Source organism: Amblyomma maculatum, chromosome 2, assembly GCF_055883805.1.
Source record: "Amblyomma maculatum isolate TAMU_Amacu chromosome 2, ASM5588380v1, whole genome shotgun sequence".
NCBI classification, from domain to species: domain Eukaryota; kingdom Metazoa; phylum Arthropoda; class Arachnida; order Ixodida; family Ixodidae; genus Amblyomma; species Amblyomma maculatum.
Window position 1 is genome coordinate 2,807,961 of NC_139345.1, and position 25,616 is coordinate 2,833,576.

Consider the following 25,616-nt stretch of genomic DNA (forward strand, 5'->3'; position numbering starts at 1 on the left):
AGCCTGTATAGGTAGGGTACCGCATTCTAATCGAGAAGACTGCTGTCAGTGAGAATGGAGCTTTTAGCAACCGAAATACAGATGTCGCCAGCATTGGCCATTTTGCGAAGCTTTTCTCTTTTGTCGTGAACCACAGAGTCAGTGCTCTATCACCATTCTTTTCAAACTGGTGGCAACCTATCACTTTGGTAAGAGTAGTATTACAAGCTTGAATTGACTGACTGGCAAGCAAATCCCATTTTCTGAGTGAAAAATGCATATTTTGCTATTTATCAAACGTCACCATAGTTTGAAAAAGTCACAGAATTGCTTTTTTTTCTGAGAACAGTGATTGGATGAAATGGTCCTCGGTCTCCTTTTAGATTGCTTTTCCCACACACATATACGGCCTACACAAAGAGGTGATTACCTCTTTGTGATGAGACAACGAAGTGAACTCCAAAACTGATGCCCACTGAGACCTTAGTGGTAGCTCGCAATTTCTCCACTTTGGCCAAGCAAGGACGTGAAGGTCGACTTTGGAGTCATTTATGTATGTGTCTTCCAGGTACACCTCCACATTCCGGAAAAGACTGGAATAAATGCCTGCATGCTGCAGCCTGTCTTGCTTCTTTGTTTTCATTACATATGCTGTCAGCAGGCCCAGTCAGCATGATGCCTGCCTGTAATATAATAATAATATATAATAAGTTTATCTTCCATCACCGTGTACATGATGGCGGGGGCCTGAAGTGAAAGCTGCCTTATGGCAGCTTGACAGAGCCTCAGACCCCCACTTTGGCAAGTGCACAAAAGACCACGTAACATAAAAACTACAACATGAATACGTAAGAAAAATTGCGCGCAGAATACATTAACACCTCATTGTGCACAGAAGAAAATAAAGGCACAATAATAATAAGGCATACAATGTGAAACAAATTTTCATTGATTTCTCCTCGCTGTTTTTTCCTTTTTTCTTCATGCCATCGCCATGTTACGGCATATTAAGAAAATACTCAAAAAGTCCTCTAAATGGGAGCTCCGATAGAGCGATGCTTGTTTGAAATAGCGCATTTATTAATAGAGGCAATCTGTTCTTTAGTGTCTGTTATCCATCAGTCGTTCTGTAAGTTCCAACTTTCCATGGAGTTGCAGGTTGCGTGCGTTTGTGTCCGGCTTTCTAGGTTTGCCAGCGTTTGAATAAAACCTGTACGGTTTGAGATTTCACGTTTGTACGTACGAGCTAAAACGTAGCTTGAGAGGTTTAGGTTTAGATGCTAAGAAAAATTCAGATTCATGCGGCATATGCATGAGAGCATTATATACTGCATGATTATATTATCGCCTATTTAAACAAATGACAAAGACATTAATGCTCATTTTGTTATCATTTATTTTGCAGTGACGGTTTCCTCATAAAGCCTGTGTCACACTTTTGTCACACTATTCAGTGCACTGCTGAATTACAGAATAGGTGCATCAGCCCAGGGTAGAGCAAGCAGTCTTCCATCTCTATTTGTGATGTCCCAGCATACATGCAAAAGAGTAATTTATTTATCAGAGGCAGGGACCCTTATAGGCCAGTTCTAGAGCACACACCTAATCATTACTGCCTGAACATCTGTTGGATGTGCTCTCTGTTCAAGGCAACAAAAGTCACTTTTCCTGGAGTTTGGGCACACTATTAGAAGATTCATCTTTTCTCTAACATTCGTCTTCATTTTTCTCCATATGGGCTTAAGTTTAGCTGGTTGGGTTTGCCTAGTAACTCCCGTCCAGTGAATTTGTTGTATTAATGCTTAAAATAATGAGGTGGGAACATTAACTCAACATCATAGGTCGCAACAAACCATGTTTTTGTCTGATTCTTCTTCCACACACGAGATACCCAGAAATATTCATTACCACACGGAGTGTTACACATTACTGTTACAGACCCACTGTGTGGGTTCTACTTTCCTTCTCTCAATTTCGCGCTACATCAACATCCCCTTTTTGCACCTATGCTTAGTGACACCTTCTCTGAATGGAACTAAAATAGCACTAAAAACGCTTCCCTTTTGTCTGCTGCTCCGTGCTTGTTTCAGAGGCGAGCAGCTCGGGACGTGGCAGAAGGCTCCCAGGCATCGGACGCTGCCTCCCAACTGGATGACTGTCAGCTGGGGCAAGGTGCCTTGGATGAAGATGAAGTGGTTCCACCTGAAGCTGTGACCCTCGCAGCTGCACCTCGGGATGGTGAAAGAGAACTGCCATGCGACCAGTTACTTGGCATTGACCAGGCTATTGTGCAGTGCGTTGACCGCTGTGGTAAGTTAGTGTAAACATATCTTAACATTTCTTATATTGTCACGTGGCGGTAACAGCAGTCTGCCAAGCAGGGAGGCATTGTAAGGTTTCCAAACTAAATTTTATTGACCTCGCTTGCATGTAGACGAAATTGACGAATTCGATGGCGTCAGAAGTATATAGAATTACTGCTGATCTATGCTGCTCTGAATTCAAATGTGATGAACATTCGAGATAAGGCACGAAAACCACATGAATAAAGTAGAAACAGTTGCGTGTTGCTGCAATCATTTCAGATAAAACTTGTCACAAGTTGCGTTAGAAGCAAAGTCATATTGTGTGACAATGGCTTCAACACGAAACAAATCTCGCAGTACTTCGCGTCGTTATCCCCTCTCCTAAAGAAGCAACAGCCCGTCACTTTAAAAATCAAAAGACAAGAAGGCAAAAATAAGCACTGAGAATGCGAGCAAAGTACTGATTAGTATGCGTAATAGTGGTTTAGGCACACAACATGTGCAATTGCCAAGCATGCACTGCACCATTGATGTGCGATGACACGGAACGACTTCCGTGCTCAAGTTATCCAGTTCAAGAACTCACCTTGTATGGACCGCAGTAATGATCCAAAAGCTTTCCACATGGTCCACAGCAATGAATGGGTATTCACACCCACACAGTAACCTGACTTGTATTCTGTGTGGTGTGGGCATAGATTGTAGTGTCAGGCACCAGTCTGCGGTTCATCCTTAATCCATAGTGTCAGGCAGGTCTTTAGATTTCTTCTGCATGCTGAACTTGGCAGTAAGGTTGAGGTGGTCTCATTGGTAATGCTTGGCGAAATGGCATCAAAACTGATTGTTACCTCTTTGCCGTGAACTAAACTTGTTGCCTGTGTGGTCTCTTGCACTGCCGTGTTGTAGGCAAAGATGATGCCGGGAAGAGCAGTATTCCAGGTTTTGTGCTCTGAGAGCCCATTTGTCTGCAGATACATAGCATGTGGTTGGCCTCTGGTAGGTTGTTTAACTACAGTGCTGGAAAACGCATTCGACAAAACTTTTTGGGACTCTTGATACTTGTGTCGTTTCACAGGGCTATAGTGGATCAAATAGTTGGTTGCCATGATGGTTCACCACGGTTTGTATTGGTCCTTGAAACACTTGAGACCACCTGGATTTCTAAAATGCCATATTCACTCCTTGAGTGTAAAGGAAATATATACTGAAAAGGCCTTGACTTTTACGTTTGGCTATGCTTAGGAGATTCGGCTGAGTGCCTGACCACACTCTAATGCTGAAAGTCAATCAAATCTGACTGGCATTAGCTGAACATTTCGTCAATGTCTCTTTTCGTAACTATGTACATGCCTGGAATATGAGTTGCAAAATCCTTGCCCCTTTTCTTTTGGAAAGGCAGCCAGTAGCTTTGGCCTTGGCCACTTGCAATGAATGCGCCAGTGGTTCAACTGCTGAGGTGCTTGAAACTTGTTAGGGGTCATGCGGCCTTATCGCTGTTTCTTCCACAGACGATGGCAGTCAGCTTTAAGAGCGCAGCTCTTGGGCGCCCATCCTGGCTTAAGTGGTACTGCCATTGACATAACCAGAGGGCAGCTATAGCAGAACCCAGGGGACCACCGTATCACAATTGGCACTTGCTAACCTGGGGCACGAGATTCTGCTCAACCAGCCATAATCCGCTATGACCATTCAGAACCCAGACATCTTGGACAGCGTTTGGATCTGGAGGGACCCCTTAGTTGTATCGCATTTTGCGCTTAAAGGGAAGCTTAAAGGTGCTTTGATGGCATCTTTTGATTGTGGGAACTTGATCTGCATGCACGAAGGCTCTGAGCATTCTTATAAACTTTAAGCTATTGCTTTGTGGAGTTGATTTGCTGTTGAGATAAAATAGAAAAATTCCGGCTTTCCTTTATTTTTTTTTACTTCACGGCAGAGGGTAAGAGGAGTTACCCAATGCTCGGAGTTTGTTTCAGGCAGTCCGCATGGTAGCTTTGGCAGCTTGCCGCTATGCCTTCGGCGGAGTAACATGTGGTGCGATCTTGTGCACATAGTTTTATAGCATTGGGCTTGTTGTTTTGGGGATATGCTTTCTGAACCACAAGATGGAGCAGTTTTACCAAAATATTATTTGCATTGTATCGAAAAATACAATAATGATTACTTTGGGTGCCTTCACAGGTTAGAGGATAGACTGATGAGGTCGAGTCTCGTGTGAAAGCATATTTTTATTGCCACAGGCTTATTTTATGACTCTGCTGTTTGCAAAAACCCTGAATACAAAATAAAAGTGAAAACAAAATTTTGCAGAGCGCTCTTTCGTGCACCTTTAAAGGGAAATTGCACCGATTTTAGATTTCGATAAGTTTCGAGGGCTCGAATGTGTATAGTTTGCAGTTTAAGCATGCCAAATATCTTGGCACTGGCATTTGAATCAGTGGTGCAATTAATGATTAAGCCGTGTGTGTTATCAGGCTTCTCTGCACCGCTCACCGACGGATGGGGTGCATGATGACATCATTGACGGTACCAGTATATTTCCCGCGTAGAAACGCTTGGTTTGAAGCAGTAAAAACAACACTAATGATGTCATCACCTAGCTTCTCTGCAGGCCTTCAGTGCTGTGAGGAGATCGAGTTTTAATCATCGATTACATCATCAGTTTAAATGCTAGCACAAAAAAATTAGTTTTGGTTTAGCTCTGGTTAACCCTAATTAAATTACGAAAGCAACGGTGGAAGCTTCTTTTGCCTGCTACATTATTCCCCTATCACGTCTTGTCAGTGTAAGGTGCTGCATTATTGGGGACATTCAAGCTCATCCTTTAAGTGTATGACGCGAGAGCCTAAGCTACCAGCCCACATAATGAGAAGGGTTCAATGCTGCTGAACCAAATGTGGAGCGAAAACATTAGCTGCCGGTGACCGAGCGTTCTTGTTCCTCTTTGCGGCTGTTCAAGGTCAAACGTGGCCCTTCTTGGGACGACGCGACGGGCCGAAACCTGGTGCAGTAGTATTGCTATCGCAATAAAACGATGTGTTTAGTTAAAACCGGCACTTGCACCAGAGTTCAGCATCCGCAAATGCAGCCAGCTGGAATAAACTGCAATACTTTACAAAATCCTATCGTGATAAATTTCACTACTGTCCCATAAAGTACCATAGTTCTACACGTTTTTGTAGTTCACATATGAAAGGATTGACTACTCAGTTTATTGAATCAGTGTTTGTTAGTATGGCTAGAGGCATGTAAACAGGGACCTTTCTTCTCTGCACAGTGAATTGGTTATGAATGTGTTAACTTTAATAGATACAAGGTATTTTTTAATGCACTGTAGCATAAAAATTTGCCATGTTCTTAATGGCTTTTGGATAGTGCTGACTTGTTCGTTCCCTCTCCTGTTCATTCATGACAGAATATTTAACCGAAAGTAGACCAGCAGAAGTAGCCGGGGCAAGATTTTTGCGCAAATTACGGTCTTTATGAGCCCAGTGGCTTTGGCTTTCTGCTGCTGATCCTGAGGTAGTGTGTTTGTTATTGGCAGTAGTGGCCATATTTTATTAGAGGCAAAATGCAGAAGCACTACGTGCAGTGTGACATCGGTGCATGATAAAGAACCCCAAGTGGTCTAGTTAATCCTGAGCGCTCTACTGCAACAGTCATTGCTTTCAGACATTAACCTCAACAGTTTTCAGTGTTCTTTGTGAATTTTAGCCATGTCGCCCAGCAAAGTGGTGTTCTGTACACAGAGTGGATCTTGTATAAAAGCAGTGACTAATGCATTCACAATTCGCTTTTTTTTTTCTTTTGCAGATGGTGAGGACTTGAAGCGTAAAATGTTCAGCTGTGTGCTTGTAGTGGGAGGGGGCTGCATGTTTCCTGGCATCGACACTTGGCTGCAGAATCGTCTCTCAGTCCAGATCCCCATCATGTACCGGACAGAGCAGATGGAAATCATTACCAGGCCAAGGGTAGGGCCACTTCTTAATTTTCTGTGGTGTTTACGCTGTGGCCATTAGGTTGAACCCTTGGAAGCATGACCTATGGTATATTTGATAACATTTACGTTCAATCCCGCATGCATTGAACAATGAAAGAATATTCTTGAAAATCCATGCAAAAGTATAGCACTGCTCAATGTGCTTATCGAACTCCTGTAAACAAGTTGTGTGATATACTGAACTACCCTGGTTTTGCAACTGGCGGTTCTCCTGATAAAGCTCCTGTGATCGCGTTTCTTACATGGAGCAATGTCGGCCCAGCCTTGGCCACTTACTGGCCACTCAAGCCCCGTGAAGACTGAGAACAGCATGGCATAAGGAACATGACACATAATTGGAGGCAGCCCTTGGTCTGATGGAGCCATTTTCCATACGACACTACTGCCATGCAGAAAAGCTAACTTTTTCTGCACCTTTGTCATGCGGTGAAGCTAACCCGTTAACTCAACGCTACAGGCAGCTCTCACCGGGCTTGCATCGTTCGCCTTGTTGCCAAAGGTGCTGCGAGACTCACCGTGGCCTAATATTAATGAAATTTGGTTGTGATTATAGTACACTGATAATGCAATAAGGCTTCTCAATTCGGATAGGGGCCAGTTACAAATCTTTGTCCTCGGCAGTTTTGCCGCGATGCAGGCTAGGCCTAGCGGCACCTAGCGAGCAGCGCACTGCTAGTAGCGTGTTGCTGCAGAAAGTGCATCCCTAGTGTTGGTGCGCTATATGTTTGATTTCTAGGTCGCTGTTAAACTTTTAATTGCTATCCAATATATATACTGAACTATCGATATCTCGTACATACCATGTGTATACCTCGAGACATTTCAATTTTGTGTTTGATTGTTTTCCTGTTTTCAGGCGAGGCTGAGACAAGTTATTATGTTGCATTTTTCTGGTAACGTGCAGGTGTGTGGTTTTCATGCTAGTAACATGCAAATGCACAATATTATTCTTGGTTGACTCATCTAGTTGTGAAGCCACATGGTGCTTGAGGTGCAAGAATAAATTGTTAATGTCACACCATCCTAGTCTGTTTTTACCTTTAGTATTTAACTGTAGCACTCAAACTCCAGAAACCTACAGCTGCTACAGAGTGCACTTATTAGCACACAGCATGAAAGCATATTTCATACTCTGCTATTGTATAGGATTTCTTATTAGGTGTCTCCTTAGAGCTGATGCAATTTGATTTAGTTCTGCAAGGATGCCAGAAGTGGATGGTTTAATAAGAATGCTAAATTAAGTAAGTGACAAATGCGATCGCAGTCTGCTCTGATAGCTATTGTGCTTGGTAGTAATTTTCATGTTATTCACATCTATAATGCTGCATTCTTCATTGATTCGTTTCCTAGAACTAGGAAAATGTCTGTGAGAAATTGCGATTCACTTTCATTATTATAGTTTACTTGGTACATGCTAATTACTATTAGTTAGAACAACCCAGAGCTCAAGTTAAATGCTAGTTATCGAATTCTGTGCAATTGTAACTTCTTTTAGTTCCGAAAAGCTTATTATGGCTGTGTGCTCCTGTGTACAGAAGCTGGCTTTTTACGGGCAATACAGATGGGCACTGTAAATATTGAACAAGCATTGTCTTTGGCCGGGAAGAATATGTTAAAGGCTTCAAGTGTAGCCTTCATCACTGTCGCTTTCAGTGCTTCTGTTTCAGTAGGGCAGCATCGTGATAACCTTGTGTGTAATAAGGGAGTAATTACTCATCGACATCCACCCAAGAGCAGCAATACGGCTACAAAGGAAAGCTATACAGCTTTCGTTTGTTGTTAATGAGTAATTACTCTTTTATTACAAATCTACTCCGCTCTGGGGGATTCCCCTAAATATTCGCCCAACACCATTCCCACTTCGAGTTATAGATCAATTAATTCGCTCTCGCCGCACCATCTGTTCGCTGACTGTTCTGGTTAGCTTAGTTGGCAGGGCGACTGCCCCGGAAAGGCGGTGGTTCCGAGTTCGATCCCCGGACCAGGACGAATTTTTCTTTAACTACGAAGTTTCTGAGAAAGCTGTATAGCTTTCCTTTGTAGCTGTATGGCTGTGCTTGGGTGGATGTCATGAGTAATTACTCCCTTATTACAAATCTACTCCACTCTGGGATATTCCCCTAAATATTAGACCGGAAACCTTGCTTCAATTTGCAAAGGGCTTGGTTGCATAGTAGTGCTTGCTTTTAAAAACAGCACTTGACTAATTATTGTCTCTTAAGTGACAAATTCAGCTAATATATGAGATATAAGGCACTAGCTAGTTGTACTCTGCTATAGTTTACCAAAACCTGACATTTGGTTGAGGCGAGGCTCATTCATAAAGCTGCTCACTTCTATTCATGCATGTGCCAGTTATTTTCTCCCTTGTACTTTTTAATGCCTGCACAGAGTTCCTCTGAGTGGCTTTTTGCATCCCATAAGAGCATTGCCTTTTTGTGATTATTCTCAGGCTGCAGCAGTCAAATGGTTTCCATCACTTTAGGCCTCACAACTTGAAAGAAAAATTTGTTTGTTAATGCTTTTAACATGAAGAATATAATATGAAGCATGTAATCAGTTTGTCTCTAGCTCTCTCCTCTTTTAGCTACCTGGGTCTGACATTTTCGGTCGAAATTATGAGTTGTGTTTTCAACATGATATTTATGGAAGCCTCTCAGGAATTGCTAATTCTCAACATGAATCATTGGTTACCAGACGTCTTCCTCAGTCATTTATTGTAGAATCGTTATTGTACATTCAAAGCTGATACAAGTTTTGATGTTGTACAGGTTGTTAAAATCCCGTGTCAGAATACACCACTCTACAGTACACTTGTGCACAGTGTGCACTGTTCTGCAATGCTGTTCTGCACTGGTGCAGGTGATATGAAGCAGGAGCTACAGCTGCACTCGCAGGCACTGGATGGGTGTGCCCGGTGATCAACGAATCCCACCATTAGCTGCGAACAAATTACTGATGCATTTAGGCGTATTTTTTTGGCTTTTGACAATGCGAATTTTGGCTGGTGAAAACATTTTTTGCAAACCTGTCAGTTTTTTATCTTTGAGATTCTACTTAGCCAATTGCTAAAAATGAGCAGTTACTGTATTGCTAGCATGAGACATCTGAGGGGCCGGTTGTTTCGTGTGATTTATCCCGGTGCCAGAAAATTGTTCTAAAGCGTTGTATTTCCTGTGAAATGCAACTGCATAATAGGAAAAGGTTCATGATATGGCATTGCACAGGCTGCAGCATAAATAGTTTAATGAAATGATATTTAGTGAGGCAGTATTAAAGCAGCAGTTGGCAGTAACTCAACAGTAGCTGAGGAGAGAAGACAAGTGCCTGTGGCTGTGACACCGACACAGATAATTATAGCTCTATAGCAGTGCTTTTTCTTTCTAGGACATGGATCCTCGGATTACTACATGGAAAGGAGCATCTATCATGAGTTGCCTGGACTCTGCTCAGGAGCTCTGGATTCGCCAGGCTGAGTGGCAGCGATATGGTGTCCGTCTGCTTCGAGAAAGGGCACCCTTTAACTGGTAGCATCAGCTTTGTTACATGTGAACAACACTGCTGAGAAGCTAATCTTCGAACGGAAAACAGACTCAAGATCTCGCTTCTCTGCCAAGTGTTCAGGACACTGTCAGCAATGTTAGCTGTTGCACCATATTGGCAGGCTGTGTGACTGCAAAACTGAACAAAGGACAACTGTGCAGGGCTTATCAAGCAGTCCTGGGACATCCAAGTCTCTGTTTTGGCCTCAGTGTCAGTGCATTATTGTATGAGTTATCACTCTTTTCATCCCATATGATCTGTTGGGCTCTCAATTTTTCATTAGGGTATGATCACAGAGTTCAATGCAGCTGTGATTTTGATTGTCTGTTTGATATGGTGGCCAAATTAAATTCTCGTGATAAAAGCTTTGTGTAAACGTGTAGATTATCATGTTTTCGAATACTGTAGAAATTTTGACAATTGGAACTCAGTTAACTTGAAATCCTGGCAATAAATTCCTACAGTCCCTTAGTTTCTAACGTAAATCTGGCCAAATACTTTCAAGTAGTGGCCTGTACTAACCCGGCTAATTTGAAAACTTGCAGAATGCCCGATGACATTTTTGCCACAAACCAATGAAGTGACGGCCCCTTGGATTTGCAAAGTAATGCAGTAATGCCCCGCAAAGTGAGGCTGATGCACAATATGCCATAGCACCTCAGCTCCAGAGCTTCCAGCTAACACAAAAAAAAGACTCTTTGTTGTACAGTTTGCAGCCACTGAACTGCACACCTGCAAATGAGAAGGCTGTGCTCCCAGTGCACCTCCCACCACTGTGCATGTCCTGCAACACAACCATATTCTCGCTCTGTGCACGCAGCGAGAATCTGAAACTGCGTGTTTATGCAGACAGTGTAGATTTGCCACAAGTCATTTGAGCCTAACTTGGGTGTGGAAGGCAGTGTGGACCTCGTAACCAGCTGCATAAATAAATAAAATAAATAAATCCTGTTTTCACCTGGGAATCGAACCACCATCCCTTGGATACCCAGCTGAGTGCTTTAAGCAACTGCGCCATGCCAGGGATCGTGGAACACATATCATAATTCTCTTTGTCTTCCATGAAGATGATAGTTACAATGACAATGATGCTGCAATTAGTGATAATGACAATGACGACATTAACAATGATAATGATAATGAATTTAGTTGACAATGATAATGAGAGCAAGCGTGGTGCACTGTGCGCACCAGCAAAGCTTAGGCTTTCGCATTTCTGCAGTGTAGGTTAGGGGGGGTAATTCTCGAAAGAATGCGCCACGGGGGGTCTAGACGCTACAGTCGCCTTATAGCCCCAACGTGCCAGCTCTAGCAGACAAAGCTGTGACCCCCAACCCGCGGTGCGAGAAATCGCCACTGCGAGGGGTTCGGGCCAGAGGGGACAGACACGAGTTGCACACTCGAACGAGCTTTAATCTGTCCGAGTAATTATACACGGCAAATCAACAGCACTCAAATGCAACCGCCGTGTAGCGAGCGAACGCCGCGTACGGGGGTGAAATAAAAACCACCTAATGGGAAGCGCGCCAAGAAGGTGAGAGGAAGAGTCTTCTCACCTGACACGGCTTCGCGCTCACATCCCGTTAGTGCCTACAGGTGTCCACAGAGCAAGTGTGACAGATACTGCGCCTTTGCCTTCCTCTGAACCAATTATTATTATTACGGTCAATGGGCGCTTCTCGGTGACGGCGGTGGCCTCCTCGGCGGAAGTCATGAACCGCGCGCGTGCGCACCCATCCGCTGAAGAACCCCGAGCGAGTTGCTACAGTCGCGCTCCTCGACACGGAACGGGAGAGGAGGTCTCCCGGTTACGCCGGCAGGAAAGAGGGAAGCCCGCGGCAGCGTCGCCGCAGGCCCGGGAGGCGGCGGGGGGTGGGCAGCATGCCCTCTCCTCCGCCAACCTCTCTGCCAGCGCGCGTAATCAGGCGTGTTAATTACGCACGGGCGTTATAATGGAGGAAGGGGATTGCGAGTCCCCACAAGGTTCAACAGTGCTCTCGAGATTTTAGAGAGCAGCTCTTAAGCACCCGTTCCTGCATGTAGCGGTGTTGCCATTGCCCTCGTAACCAGTCCGCAACCAAAAAAGAATGATACCATAGGCTAGAGCGTCAAGGAAAGTTATCCATGACTTTGTCAGTGCTGTAAGAGAGGAACTAGTTGGTATATCGGACGGAAAAAGAATGGTACCGTACGATAGAGTGTCAAGGAAAATTGTGCAAGTGACAAAATGGTTGATGTGGCGTACTTGGGTAATTAGAACCAATGGCAATAATAATTGGCTCACAGAAAAGGAAAGGCACCTGTCCTGTGGACCTTAACCATGCCAAAGGAAGGAAGATGGGAGTGATAGTGGAAAGAGTGAAAGGGGTGCTGTAGTGGAGTGCTCAGCAGTAATTTCCAGGACCTGGGGATCTTCACCCACTGACTGACATCCCAGAACATGCGGACACCTCTTCGCCTCCATGGAAACTTAATTAGAGCTAGTCCAGTTGTTTACAAGAAAAGAAAGGCCCGGTATCTTCTCGCAGAAGATGAACTAGTTGGTATGGAATATGTGTGAAAAATAATGTTATCTGTAATTGTACATACATGTCTTGCTGGAATTATTTGCCTCAGTCTGTTGAAAAGTTGAAACAGCTGATAAGCTGCGCTAAACTTGCGCATTAGGAAGTAACGTAGTCATCGGCAAATTTTTTATCCCCTTATTCTCTGCTAGCAGCTTGGTGTGTTTTTAAATAAGTTTCGTCCGTGCTGCGGTGCCATCCCGCGGTTTTTTACAAAACGAAGTGCAGGGACGAAGCAGGGGTATGCACAGTGCATTCCCGCAATTAAATTTTTTTCCCTTTGACCGTGTCAAAGGGATTCAAGAGGCAGACCTGACCAGAATTGCAGGGACCCAGAAAAGCCATTGAGGCGTAATGTCTGCCTCAAATTTTGTGCTTTTCCCTCACCTCTTTTCTGAGGCCATCCCACTGCAAATATCTTGACGCCTAGTGATTTCATTATGCATTCCGTTGGTTTCTTGAAGCACACCCTTATATTGATTTTAGAGCTTCCAGCTCTACTGCTTCGATTCTTTAAGGTCAAGTGATTCAGTGTCATCATCATCATCATCATCATTTATTATACCCTTAAAGGCCCCGGGTGGGGTATTACATAAGGGGGGGGGGGGGTAGGTAACACATAAAGATAACAACCGTTCATGGTCTAAACATAGGTACAAAAAGTCAAAATGCTCAAATACAACAATTCAAATGAAGGAGGCACTGCAAATAAAAAGGGAGAGGAAACAATCGGTTATGAAGCGAAATGACATGTCAAGCGTTCTTTAAATCTAGTAGGGTCACGTTCGGTTACAATGTGTTCGGGAAGCTGGTTCCATTCTTGAATTGCGGCTGGTAGAAAAGACTTATTAAAGGCGTTAGTAGATCCATGTAAGCGCTGGATGCTCATGAAGTTGGAAAGACGAGATGATGTGCGCAATGGTGGAACTAACAGAGAATCACGGAGATGGTGGAAGTTGTGGTACAGGTTATAAAACAGGCATAGGCGAGAAATGTTGCGTCTTAGGGCTAAAGGGCTGATACCGAGAGATGTCTTAATACTGCTGATGCTGAAACGAAAGTCATAATTTGAAGATATAAAACGGGCAGCGCGATTCTGGATGGATTCAATTTCGTTAATTAAGTACATTTGATGAGGGGACCAAATTGCAGATGCGTATTCGAGCTTCGGGCGAATGAAAGTTTCGTACGCAAGTATGCGAATGGATGGAGGAATGTATCGTAAATGGCAGTCACTGTGGCAGTGGCATGAACCCATCGCATGGCAACAGCGTGTACCACATGAAGGAAAGGAGCAGTATCTCAGATTTCTGGGTGGGCACCTGAATTGTGCTGTAAGGTATGATAAGGAAGGTGGGAGTAAAACTGGGATATGTGCTGTAGTGGAGGCTATGCAATAATTTCGACCACCTGAGGATCATCAGCGAGCAATAGCACAGTACACAGATATCCGCCATATGACATGACAAGGGAGACCGGCAGTAAAAGCTGCCACACAGGACAGCTTGACAGGGCCGCCAGCCCCCCTATACACTTCACAGCAAGGCATGGCACATCACTTAAAAAGAAAATGCAGAAAGCAAGAAACTGCATACAAATAGCTACATAAAAGAAACGAAAGTTTTTACATAAGAATGCACCACTAATTTAATTTTTGGTCGTTTATACGAACATAATCTGTCTTTTCATAAAAAAAAAAGCAAAAGGTCACTCAGATAGGCTAAAAAATAGCAAACAGGAATGCAATGGTCATTAGTTAGATGTTTATTGTTTTTGAACAGCATTCAAAGAAATAAGTAAATATAGAACGACTAGTAAATATAGCGCCTGTCTTGGCTACAAGACAGCCTCATGCTTTTTCGTGAGAGAGGTAAAACTTTATTTGTCAGCAATGATTTAGATGTTTTTCGCCTTGGATGCATTCAGCTACTCTAGGTGGCCGGCAGTCCAAGTCTGTCAGCGATCTCTTGCGCTCTTGCCGCGGCCCGTGACTGGACGTCTGGGTCCCGGCTGGCGAGAACAGCTTCCCAGTGTTGCAGCGAGGGAGGTGATACTAGATCTGCAGGAGGCGGATCCTCCGCGCAGTCCCAGATTATATGGTCTAAGGTGGCAGGCTCGCCGCACAGTTGACAGTGCGGATTTACTACGTCGGAAAGATTTTGGCATACGTCCAGGAATTTGGCTGCGACCGCGTTTGCAGCCGCCGCCACGTGGTAGCCTGTTGGCTGAGCGAAGCGTGCGGAGGAGGCAGTTGTTGTTGTGGCTGTAGGAAGAATGAAAAGAAAATACTTGGGCCTGCTACTGGCTCTGTAGCTGAGCCACCTCCGCTGCCTCGTGCAGATAGAAGAGAATATAGAGAAGAAAGAAAAGGAAGAGGGAAAGAAAGACGCGCGCCACAACAACAGCCGTCGTCCACCATCAGCGGTGGCGTGTGCAATGACGGCCTAGAACAGATAAAAATTCGGCGCCAGGCTAGCCACCGCCGCAAGCGGCGGTGACCCACCTGTACCAACCCCATCAGGGGAGAGCACTATCCCGGAGGAGGCAGGCTCGCCCTGAGGTAATAGCCTGGTACGTATCCAGCGACTCACCCCGTCGGGCACCCGCGTCCGAGATACCCTCACCAGCTCGGCTGACAAAACATTCCTTATCGGCAAACGCTTTCATTTTTTGCCCTGATGGGGCTGGTGCAGGTGGGTCACCGCTGCTTGCGGCGGGGGCTGGCCTGGCACCGAATTTTTATCTGTTGTAGGCCGTCATTGCACACGCCACCGCTGGTGGTGGACCACGGCTGTTGTTGCGGCGCGCGTCCTTCTTTCCCTCTTGCTTTTCTTTCTTCTCTATATTCTCTTCTATCTGCACGAGGCAGCGGAGGTGGCTCAGCAACAGAGCCAGTAGCAGGCCCGTGCATTTTCTTTTCCTTCTTCCTACAGCCACAACAACAACATTTAACCTGTAGTGTTGTGCGCGTTTTGTATGTGTTTTGCTTTATGTGTGATTTCTTATTGGCGTCCTAGGTTCAAATTCTAGAAATGGATTTGTTTTGTTTTATTTCATCTGTTTGTGATCTTGTTCAAACCTGCTCTCGATAGCGCTCCCCCTTTGCATTTGGGGGCGCGTTCACAAATTATCGCTACAAGCGGGCGGACAGAGCGTCCTTAAAGGATTCAGAATCAGTAAATATTTGTTTGATCATTCTATATGTTAAATACACTAACCACGACGATAAATTAAGGCCGGCTAAGATTACAAGGCGGCCAGATACTGAGTATGGCGCCGGCTTCGGGTACTCGTACATAAACAGGGTGGCGGCCGCGAAGCAGATACAAACCGTAATTTAGAGAGAACAGCTTTATAACGAGCACATACACGGAGAACTTTCGGTTTTGTTCTTAGAGGGCTTTCCTGTGGCCCTGTCCTATGGTGGAGAATTTACTTTTTATATAATGCCTAATCAGTGATCCCTTCGGTTTAGTCACTTGCGCGGAGGCCAGCAGAGACGTCCTCCGCGCATTCTCTTCCGGTAAGATGCCGGCACGGGAACAGTTAGTGACAACGGGCGCGTAAATAAGTATGGTTATTGTTCAAGACTGGTCACATCGCATCGCCCAGGCGACTTATCGTTGCGTAGGAATGTTGTGGTTGTAGGAAGAAGGAAAAGAAAATGCACGGGCATGCTACTGGCTGTGTAGCTGAGCCACCTCCGCTGCCTCATGCGGAAGAAAAAAGAAGAGGGAGAGGCAGATGCGCGCTGCAACAATAGCCGTTGTCTACCACTGAAGCAGTGGAGGGTGGAATGACGGCCTACGGTAGGTAGGTCAACGCCGCCTGCGGCGGGGGCTAGCCAGCCACCGAATTTTTATCTGTTGTAGGCCGTCATTGCACCCGCCACCATTTAGGTGGTGGACGACAGCTGTTGCGGCGCGCGTCTTTCTCTCCCTCTTGTTTTCTTTCTTCTCTACTTTTTCTCCTGTCCGCACGAGGCAACGGCGGCCGCCCCCGCCGGGGTGGTGCAGTGGTAAGACGCCCGACTACTGTGCCGGAGTACCCGGGTTTGAACCCGACCTCGGCGGCTGCGTTTCGATGGAGGCGAAACAAAGAGGCGTCGTGTGCTGTGCGATGTCAGCGCACGTTAAAGATCCCCAGGTGGTCGAAATTACTCCGTAGCCCTCCACTACGGCTCCTCTTTCTATCTTTCCACTTTCACTCCCATCTTCCTCCCTTCCCTTACGGCGCGGTTGCGGTGTCCACAGAACACAAGTGAGACAGTTACCGCGCCTTTCCCTTCCTATAAATAAATCAGAGGCAGAGGCAACGGCGGCTGCGTTTCGATGGAGGCGAAACGAAGTGGCGTCCGTGTGCTGTGCGATGTCAGCGCACGTTAAAGATCCCCAGGTGGTCGAAATTACTCCGTAGCTCTCCACTACGGCTCCCCTTTCTCTCTTTCCACTTTCACTCCCACCTTCATCCCTTCCTTTACGGCGTGGTTCAGGTGTCCACAGAAAGCAAGTGAGACAGTTACCGCGCCTTTCCCTTCCTGTGAACCAATTAGGCAGCAGAGGTGGCTCAGCTACAGAGCTAGTAGCAGGCCCGTGCATTTTCTTTTCTTTCTTCCTAAAGCCACAACAACATTTGCCGCTTCCTCGAACGCCGTACCACACAGCAAACAGAAGCAGACTCAGATGTTTAGGGGGCGTTAGTACAGCAGACATCAGCGGTGTTTGAAATTGATGTACAGGATAGAAAAGGCACAGTATATGTCACAATTATCCGCGGACAAATGTACCACGTCGTAAAAGAAGGGAGGTGGAGGTGGTAACAACTTTTATTGCTACGAAATGAAAGGAATTATTTCGGGCTGGGGCGAGTCGAGGGTGTCCTCCAGTCGTGGGCGGCCTCTTGAGCTCGCGTGACGAGGGTCATTTGTATAGTCTTTCTTGGGCTGGGCCAACAGCTTGTCCCTTTCCTCCGCTGAGGAAGCTGACAAGAGTGTCTTTGGAGGGGGACTGCTGGCGCATTTCCACAGTATATGGTCTTGAGTGGCCTGCGTCCCGTCATAGCAGTGCGGGCATGCAGGGTTGTATTCTCTGTTCGTAATTACCGATGATAGGTAGGGGCTTAGAATGGCTTTGTTTGTTGGTGTCTGAGTGTCATGGCTTGCGCCCGGTCCAGATCGGGGTGAGGGGCGGGGTACGTGCATCTTAGCTCGCGATAAACAACTTATTTCCGCGTATGTGCGCGGTGCCTCGACGGGCGCGTCCGTTTCCGATGATCTCCCGTCTGCCGGTTGGTTAAGCCTCGGGCTAGGCGGTCGACCCCTTCGTTTCCGGAGTTCCCCGCTTGAGCCGGAACCCATACGAGATTGATGTTGTGATTGAGAGATCGGTTAAGCAGAATTCGCGTCACGAGTGCGCTTACAGAATTTTTGGCGAAATTTTGAACGGCGCTCTTTGAGTCGCTTAGAATAGTTTTGGTGCGGGGATCCGCGATGGCCAGTGCGATAGCTACTTCCTCTGCCTCGCATATGAAGCTAGCATGAAATGCTATGGCGCTAATGACCACTCCAAAGCGCTAATGGCGCTTTGGAGTGGTCATACATGCCACGTATGCTCCGTTTTTGATGTGTTGAGCTACATCCACGTACACTGCTTGTGGATCGTCCTCGTACTGTTTCTCAAGGGTTTATACCCTGGTCTTCCTGCGGGCATCATGTCTGCCTGATAGCATATTTTTGGCTATTAGTTAACAACTAGTCTACTGGTAATGTCAGCCGATAAGTGGGATATTGCGCACACCTCCTCAGTGGGGTGTATGTGGAGCTTGTCGAGAATTACGCGTCCCGCAACGCTGCGTGACAAGCGGGTCACTTGTGCTGTCTTATGGGCTTCAATTAGTTCAGGTAGCGTGTTAAAAATTCCCAACTGCAGTAGTCGATCTGAGTTGGCGTACACAGGCAAGCCAAGGGCCGCTTTATAATGCTGTTCTAATTATGCTATTAAGTGCACCTTTGTCCCTACAAGGCAGGTGACAGTACGGGCAAGCGTACATGATTCTGCTTATCATGAAGGCTTGAATGATCCTGTACAGGTCGGCTTCTTTCATACCCCTGCGACGTGTGGTAATGCGCCTCACCAGCCTGGTGCGCCGTGACGCGTAGCCGGCGTATAGCTTCTGTGTTCTGAGTATTATTCTGAATCAACATTACGAGAGCTCTGATCGTGGCTACTGGGTTTGGTTTGGTTTTGTGGGGTTTAATGTCCCAAAGCGACTAAGGCTATGAGAGACGCCGTAGTGGAGGACTCCGGAAATTTCGACCACCTGGGATTCTTTAACGTTCACTGACATCGCACAGCACACGGACGACACTCCGTTTCGCCTCCATCGAAAAGCAACCGCCGAGGTCGGGTTCGAACCCGCGGGTACTCCGGCACAGTAGTCGGGCGTCTTACCACTGCACCACCCTGGCGGGGCCGTGGCTACTGGGGGTATCGAATGATTGTCAATGTGTAACCGGATAAGTTCTCGAGAATCTGGTTCTGCCTGTGAAGCTTGCTCCTTATAAGAGTTCTGATTTAGCCGGCGACCACGTAAGGCCGTTTTCGTGCATGTAAGACTGTACCGTGTCGATAGCACTCCGGCACCGGGGGAACAATAAGATGTTGCGCAATTTAGAAGACCAGTCAATTCATGGGGAGCAGGCGTCGGAAAGCGCGGAAGGTTCAAATGAGGTTTCCCGGCTCAGACTGGATTGGTTAAGATTGGTCGATTTCGTCTTGTCTGAAGAAAACAGATTATATAACTGGTATTTTTAGGATAGTTTTGTACAATGACAGCAGTTTCTGTTTAATAAAATAGCGTTGTTTCGGCTTTTATATATTTAAATGCTTTCACGGATTACCGTCAGGGCGCTGCAATCGAGAAACGCAAGCCCCGGTACGCCACGGCACGCTATTTTCTTGGGGACCTCAAGCCTCGGGTTCCCCTATTCTAAAACTCCCTCCCGCGCCAAGGAACGCCAAGCGAGAGGAGCAATTGTTTACCCGTCCAAACTCACACTTGCCGGTGTGTGACAGATACAGCGCGTTTCCTTTCCTGTAAACCAATTATATGTAGCACTGCAGCGAACGCCGATAAAAGGCAAATGATAGGAGAGGAAGGGTAGGCTTTTTCTATTCTCCTCTCAAGAGACATCTAAAGGACCCTCTATTTTTTTAAAATATAAAGTATGCAGTAACGCCACCTTTTAAAAGCTTGGTCAAAAACTGTTCATATAGGTGCATTCCGCTGCAAAATTCTTTACTTCAAGGGCATCGCCAAAGGAAAAAAAAAAAAAAAACGAGCAAATGCTCTGAGAGATCGGATATCCCAATTATTGTCATCGTTCGTGGAGTTTTCGTTAAAAGAGGAGTGCGAAGCTTTTGCAGGAGGGTATGTGTTCAATGTTGAATAACTCAGGGGGCCAATTGCAATGAATGATTAATGACCTAGACAGGAGAAGCAGAGAGGTAGGCCTAAATATTATTATGCAGAAGACTAAGGCAGTGTTGAACAATGCGGGAAAGGAAAAGCAGTTTAAACTTAGGTAGCGAAGCGCTGGAAGGTGTAGGCGAATATGTCTACTTAGGATAGGTAGTAATCGCAGATCAGGACCACAAAAGGGAAATAACTAGAAAGATAAGATTGGGATGGAGCGCATTTGGAAGGGACTTGCACATTATAACTAGTAGCTTACCGGTATTGCTAAAGAGAAAAGTACATAACGGCTGCATCTTACCGGTATTCCTATGAAGCTGAAACATGGAGGCTAACGAAAAGGGTTCTGCTTAACTTGAGGACAATGCAGAGGGCTATGGAACGGAAAATGGTTGGTGTAACGTTGGAATAGGAAGCGCGCAGAGTGGATAGAGGAATAGCTCGAGTTACTGATATTCTAGTAGAAATCAAGGAGAAATGGTCATGGCCAGGACATGCAATGCGAGGAGAGGGTAGCCTATGGTCTATAAGAGGTCTATATAAGGGATATATGGTCTATATATCCCTTGGATTCGAAGGAAAGGAAAGCGTCGCAGGGGGCAGCAGAAAATTAGATGGGTGGATGAGCTCGCAGAGGTCAAGTGAATGCAGCTAGCACAAGACCAGGTTAATTGGAGGAATATTGGGAGGCCTTCATTCTGCAAGGGGCAATCCGATTGAGGATGACGACGATGACTTGTCCAAATTGCTAGTAGGCATGGAGGGACACGCGGGATAAACGTTTACACGATCCGGTTGTTCCTACCATTCGTTTAATTCTCACAGTGCCTTCGCGGAGTGGGTAGGGTAGGTATGTATAGCAGCTATGTAGTGCTTAAAGCCTCCGGATAAAATTTGAACCACAGTTGAAGTGCGACCGCCGCGGCTTCGAATTCATGTCCGTGACCAGACGCTCAGCAACAAAACATTCTTCGCCGCTTCCTCATTGCGAGAGTGGTGGAATGCGTACTAGAATATGCAAGTATTTTAAGTCTCATGAATATAAATTCGCCGTTTCATAGCATTTCTCAGCTTTGCGCTCATGCTGTGAACCAGCCGCACTGATTAAAGCTTTTCCTGCCCCAAAGCAATCTAGGCCATTCCCGTGATCCTGTGCGGAAATCTGTTTCCAGCACTGAGCGAGCGCTTAGGTGATGCCCGCACAAATATAGATGTCCGGGCACCCAAGTATAGGAATTTTAGAATGTGCCGACAGTGTAAGCTCGAATGAGAAGCAAACAACGGCAAGGAGTGTCTGCGGGGTTGTGTGACTGCGTGACGAGTAGTATTTGTGAAGGAACAGCGCAGAAAAACGGGGCTGAAAGATACAAGCGCTTGTCTTTCATCCCCTGTTCTGTGCTGTTCCGTCACAATTGATTAACCAGTATGACCAAGCTGTAGCATGACACGCATATTGATCATTGTCAGAAGTAGCGCAGGTTTTCTTCCTTTTGATATTAGTACTAAACAACTCTATCCCACGGCACGTGAAAAACATTCAGCTCATTGTTTTATTGCTACCCGCCGCGATGCTGAACCGCGAACTGATCTGTTGAATGAACTTAAGGTCGAGGGATAGCGACCGCAGCGGCTGCATTACAACCGAAGGTCATCGGTCAAAATCAATCGAGAGACCTGCAGTATAACGAAGTTCTTCATAGCCTCTCTGCCCGCTGCTTCGGGACGTTAAACAAAACTATCCCCGCTGTTTTAACGAGGCGCTTTTCAGAATAGTCGCCAGCTTTAGTGCGTTTACAACAGCCTCCCCATCGCTGAGTGCCTGGCACATATGTAGGCAGTAGAGACGTGCACGACGCATAGATACTAGAATCATTATCACTGAGGTCGAGTCGCTTGTCGAGATACTGTCCTCGACACTGAGTGTCATATCCTAGCTTTCTACGCGAGGACACTCTCTCTCCACCCAGCTGTGGAACGCGCTGGCGTCGCACTCTAGCAGGTTTCTTGGAAATACCCTCCCTTCGTTTCGTTTGTCCGGCTTTCCCGCTGTCTGGCCGAAATTCGATACAGGGGGACGGGACTTTCGATGATGGCAGAGAGTTGCTCCAGACCCCGTCGTTTGCACGCGTTGTCTGAGATCTGCAGCTTGCCTTGCACTCCAGCGAGCTGCGCTCTGAAATTTGCAATCAGTGACCTCGGATTTGATACCACGTTGGTCGGTACAGCACTGATAAGATTAGCGGTCAGTCCCTTTCCGTGTCTGTGTTTTGTGTCACCGTCGTGTTGAAGATTACCCTTGTTAGCGTTTACTAGGTGCTGTTACGTGTCGCTTGACGAGTAACGTAGGGACACATTTGAAAAGGAAAGGCAGTGTGTGCAATACTATCATCCAAAAAACAGCGCGAACAAACGCGGGGACGACAGGAAGAAACCACAGGAACAAGCGCAGTTTTTTGGATGATGTATTACCAACTCGCCCGCTTAACTATCCTGTTCAATACTATCACTGCTCCTCTCCCAGAACGCGAAACCGCAAGGCGAAACCGCTATAATTGCCTTCATTCATTTCGCTAGAAAAATAAAATAAAATATATAGGGTCGCAACGCCTTTATAATACCGCAGAGGATTTCTGTTATATCCAGCGTAGACGCATGCATGTTATTTGGACGCCACATCTTTATAAAGCAAGGTTAGCCTTTTTTTTTTTTTCAGCACATTGATGCACATTTACCCTGCTCACACCCTCGGTACCACAATTTACTATAAAGCCTATGTAACATCATCTTGTTGGTATGCAAGACTGCCCAGTTCTTGGTCATAATCGTAGAGTTTCTTACTCTTACCTAGAGGGAAAGCTGTGCTGCCGTCTATGGGAGTTTACATGGAGTTTCCAGACGGCCAGTTCAGCCACCATGGGCGCTCAAAGCATCATGGGCCGGAGAGCTACCGAATGCAGAACTACAACTTTTGGCCAAAACTAATGCAAAGATAAACGTTGTTCTACCGTAAATAATGTCCTAAGATTGAATATTGTGACTATAAATTGCAAAAAGAGAGAGGAACAGCATGTCAGTGTGAGATGTATCCAATATAGCGATGGCTCTTTCTCCCATTGGCTTAGTTTTGGGCAGCACAAATACCAATATTTCGCACTTAATAGGCAAAATTTGAAATAAAAAATGTTATAAAAATATTTATGGTTGTGCAATCACTGAAAGAAGTTTTTAGAGGCATTTCGGGAAACAAAAACCATTTATTGGCGACGTCTGCTTTTGCACCTTCGCTATTATGGCTTTCGCGGTCTATGTACGTACCTTCAGATGATGATGATGATGACGAAAAAAGAAACATCGCAGTAACGCCACTCCACGTACCCGAGAAAAACCGACTGTCCCGCAACAAGTAGCACACCGGCCCATGATTCTTAGCGCGCCCATGGTGGCTGAAGTGCAGCGCCCTCAGCTTTCCCTCTAGTTAGTGTGAGGAATTCTATGGTCATAATGGTGGGGTTTCAAGTGTACGTAAGCTTTAAAATGTACTCGGTGAGCCAAAGGCTGGTCAACGTTTATTTTTCTTTCTTTTTTGGCCACACAACGATCAGCATGCTAGAGATCAATTTTCTTTAGAGATCAATTTTTTTTTTTGGCAGAAGTATGTCGTCTCAAATAATAACTGTTGATTACACTATGTGACGCGACAAACCTGCGACAGCAAGCTGTCAGTCCTTCCGCCTCCGCTTGCGCTACGCGCTTTTTTCGCATAGCTTCTCTTTCGGTTGATGGCATCGCTGGATCGATAACGGAACGGCCTTTGCGCAACCCTGTTATTGCTTCTCGGTGTAGGCTGCATTTTTGAAGAAACCATTCAAAACGTATGTGTTTCATCGTTTTCCCGATGTAACTTTGCGGAAGTTCTCTGCCTATAGAATGTCATGTGGCGATCATGTCATGTGTAATTGGTCTGGTGTCGACGGCGGTTAAACACGAGAAACGTCGCCACGGGCTGACCGCTGCTTTCTTCGACGTCAAGAGTGCATTCGGTAATGCCGACATGATACAATATTAGACGCCCTCGAGAAATGTGCAATTGGCAGACTTTTACATCAGTTGATTGCAGATTATCTGAGAAACCGGGCAGTTATCGTGTGACTGATGACGGTGACACGGCAAATAATCGTGTCACACGTAATGTCCCTCAGGGAGGAGTGGGAAGTCCATAATAATCTGGTGCTAATCGGCGTATTCAAAGAACTTCCAAAGACAGTTTCGGTATCCACGCATGCCGACGACGTCTGCATATGGGCATTAAGTATCACACATCCCCAAGTGCAAGGGAGATTGCAGCGTTCAGTGACCGTTTTGTCTGCGTATTTGCGTCGTCTGCGACCTGATCTGTCACCAATGTAAAGCGTCGTGTTATCTTTTACATGCAAGTTGGTAGCGCGGTATCCTTGTCACAATTGGCAGTCAAGCCATTCCATACATGACACACCCTAAGTGCCCTAAGTTCTTCGGTGTCGCTATAGACCAGCTATCCTGGACGAATCAGGTTTCTTTGCTCATAAAAAACACACAGTAGACTTACAATCATGCGATATTTTTATATTATAACGAAATATAGAAAGGGATGTTCCACATCACTAAGTGACACATGAACTATTAATGACGCTGTAGGGGAGGGCGCCGGGTTAATTCCGACAAGAACAGTTCTCGGGCTTGAATTTGAGGCTCGACCCGGGCCCAGCAAAACAGCTCATGTCCCGGCCCGAGCCCATGACTACCCGTGTTCGCGCAGTGCTTTAATTCCGACAATCTAGGGTTCGTGCATGGACAACGCATAGCGTACGACTTTGTTTTTTTTTTTTTTTATTTATTTTGATTTCGGAAAGTTTGCCACAAGGAATAAGTTGAAAAAGGGGGGAATGGAATGGCTGTTCCTTTCTTCCATATAATATGATATGTGCATATATATTATTTACAAACTGTTGAAACCTTTTCCAAGGTTAGTGTCATTGTTTCTTTTAAAGCGCCAGCTCTACTGCGCTTACTTGTGAACTTCATGTTACTCCTGGACCCGGTACCTTATGCGTTTCGCAGATGGCGCCACGTACTCAGGTGCGTAGGCTCCCTAGTGGGCGCATCTCGCACTGCGCGACAAACATAGTCGTCTTCATTTCGCGCTGTGCAGCTAACATTGTCGTCTTCATCGTAATGTCAAGGCACGAGATATCACTCGGGAAAAACCGCAAAGCACCGTAGCGCTGTGCATTGAACATCGTCGTTTTTTTATGAAGTTCCATCTGCGCCGTAAATACGCCATACACATACGTCATCGACAGCGGTCTTGCTAGACAGGCTGCCGAGACCACCCAACTACGGGAAGCGAGACTATATAGCCCGCTGCCGAGAAGCTTCCCAAGCACGGAAGGGAGCCAGAATCAAAGTGGCAGCAGCGACTGTTGCTGCGGCTGAAGGTAGTGAAACTTGGTTCAAGGATAGTTGAACCCATACAATTTCATGATATGCAGTGTGCCATCCAGACAATTTTTTTTTCGGTTCTACCAAACGGCTGTGCTGAAGGCCGTGAAACTTGGTTCAAGGATAGTTGAACCCATACAATTTTATGATATGCAGTGTGCCATCCAAACAATTTTTTTTTCGGTTCTACCAAACGGCTGTTATTTGATCTTAATTGGTCCGCAGTTTCAAAACATGTCAGTGGATGGAGGGCTATTATCCTTGCACTAACCC

General features: G+C 45.9%; 1 protein-coding gene across 5 annotated transcripts in view; it reads left to right on the plus strand.

Moving 5' to 3' along the window:
* Positions 1-10,873, plus strand: part of Arp8 (Actin-related protein 8) — a 99,477-nt gene extending 88,604 nt beyond the window's left edge. For 4 of the 5 annotated variants that reach the window (XM_084593078.1, XM_084593080.1, XM_084593079.1 and 1 more), the window contains exons 11-13: positions 2,070-2,289; positions 6,099-6,256; positions 9,673-10,873. In XM_084593078.1, coding sequence (XP_084449204.1) covers positions 2,070-2,289; positions 6,099-6,256; positions 9,673-9,816 — 522 coding nt within the window. In that variant the 3' untranslated portion in view covers positions 9,817-10,873. The remainder of the gene's footprint in view (positions 1-2,069; positions 2,290-6,098; positions 6,257-9,672) is intronic. The other variant, XM_084593077.1, reaches the window with a different exon arrangement.
* Positions 10,874-25,616: the final 14,743 nt, after the last annotated feature.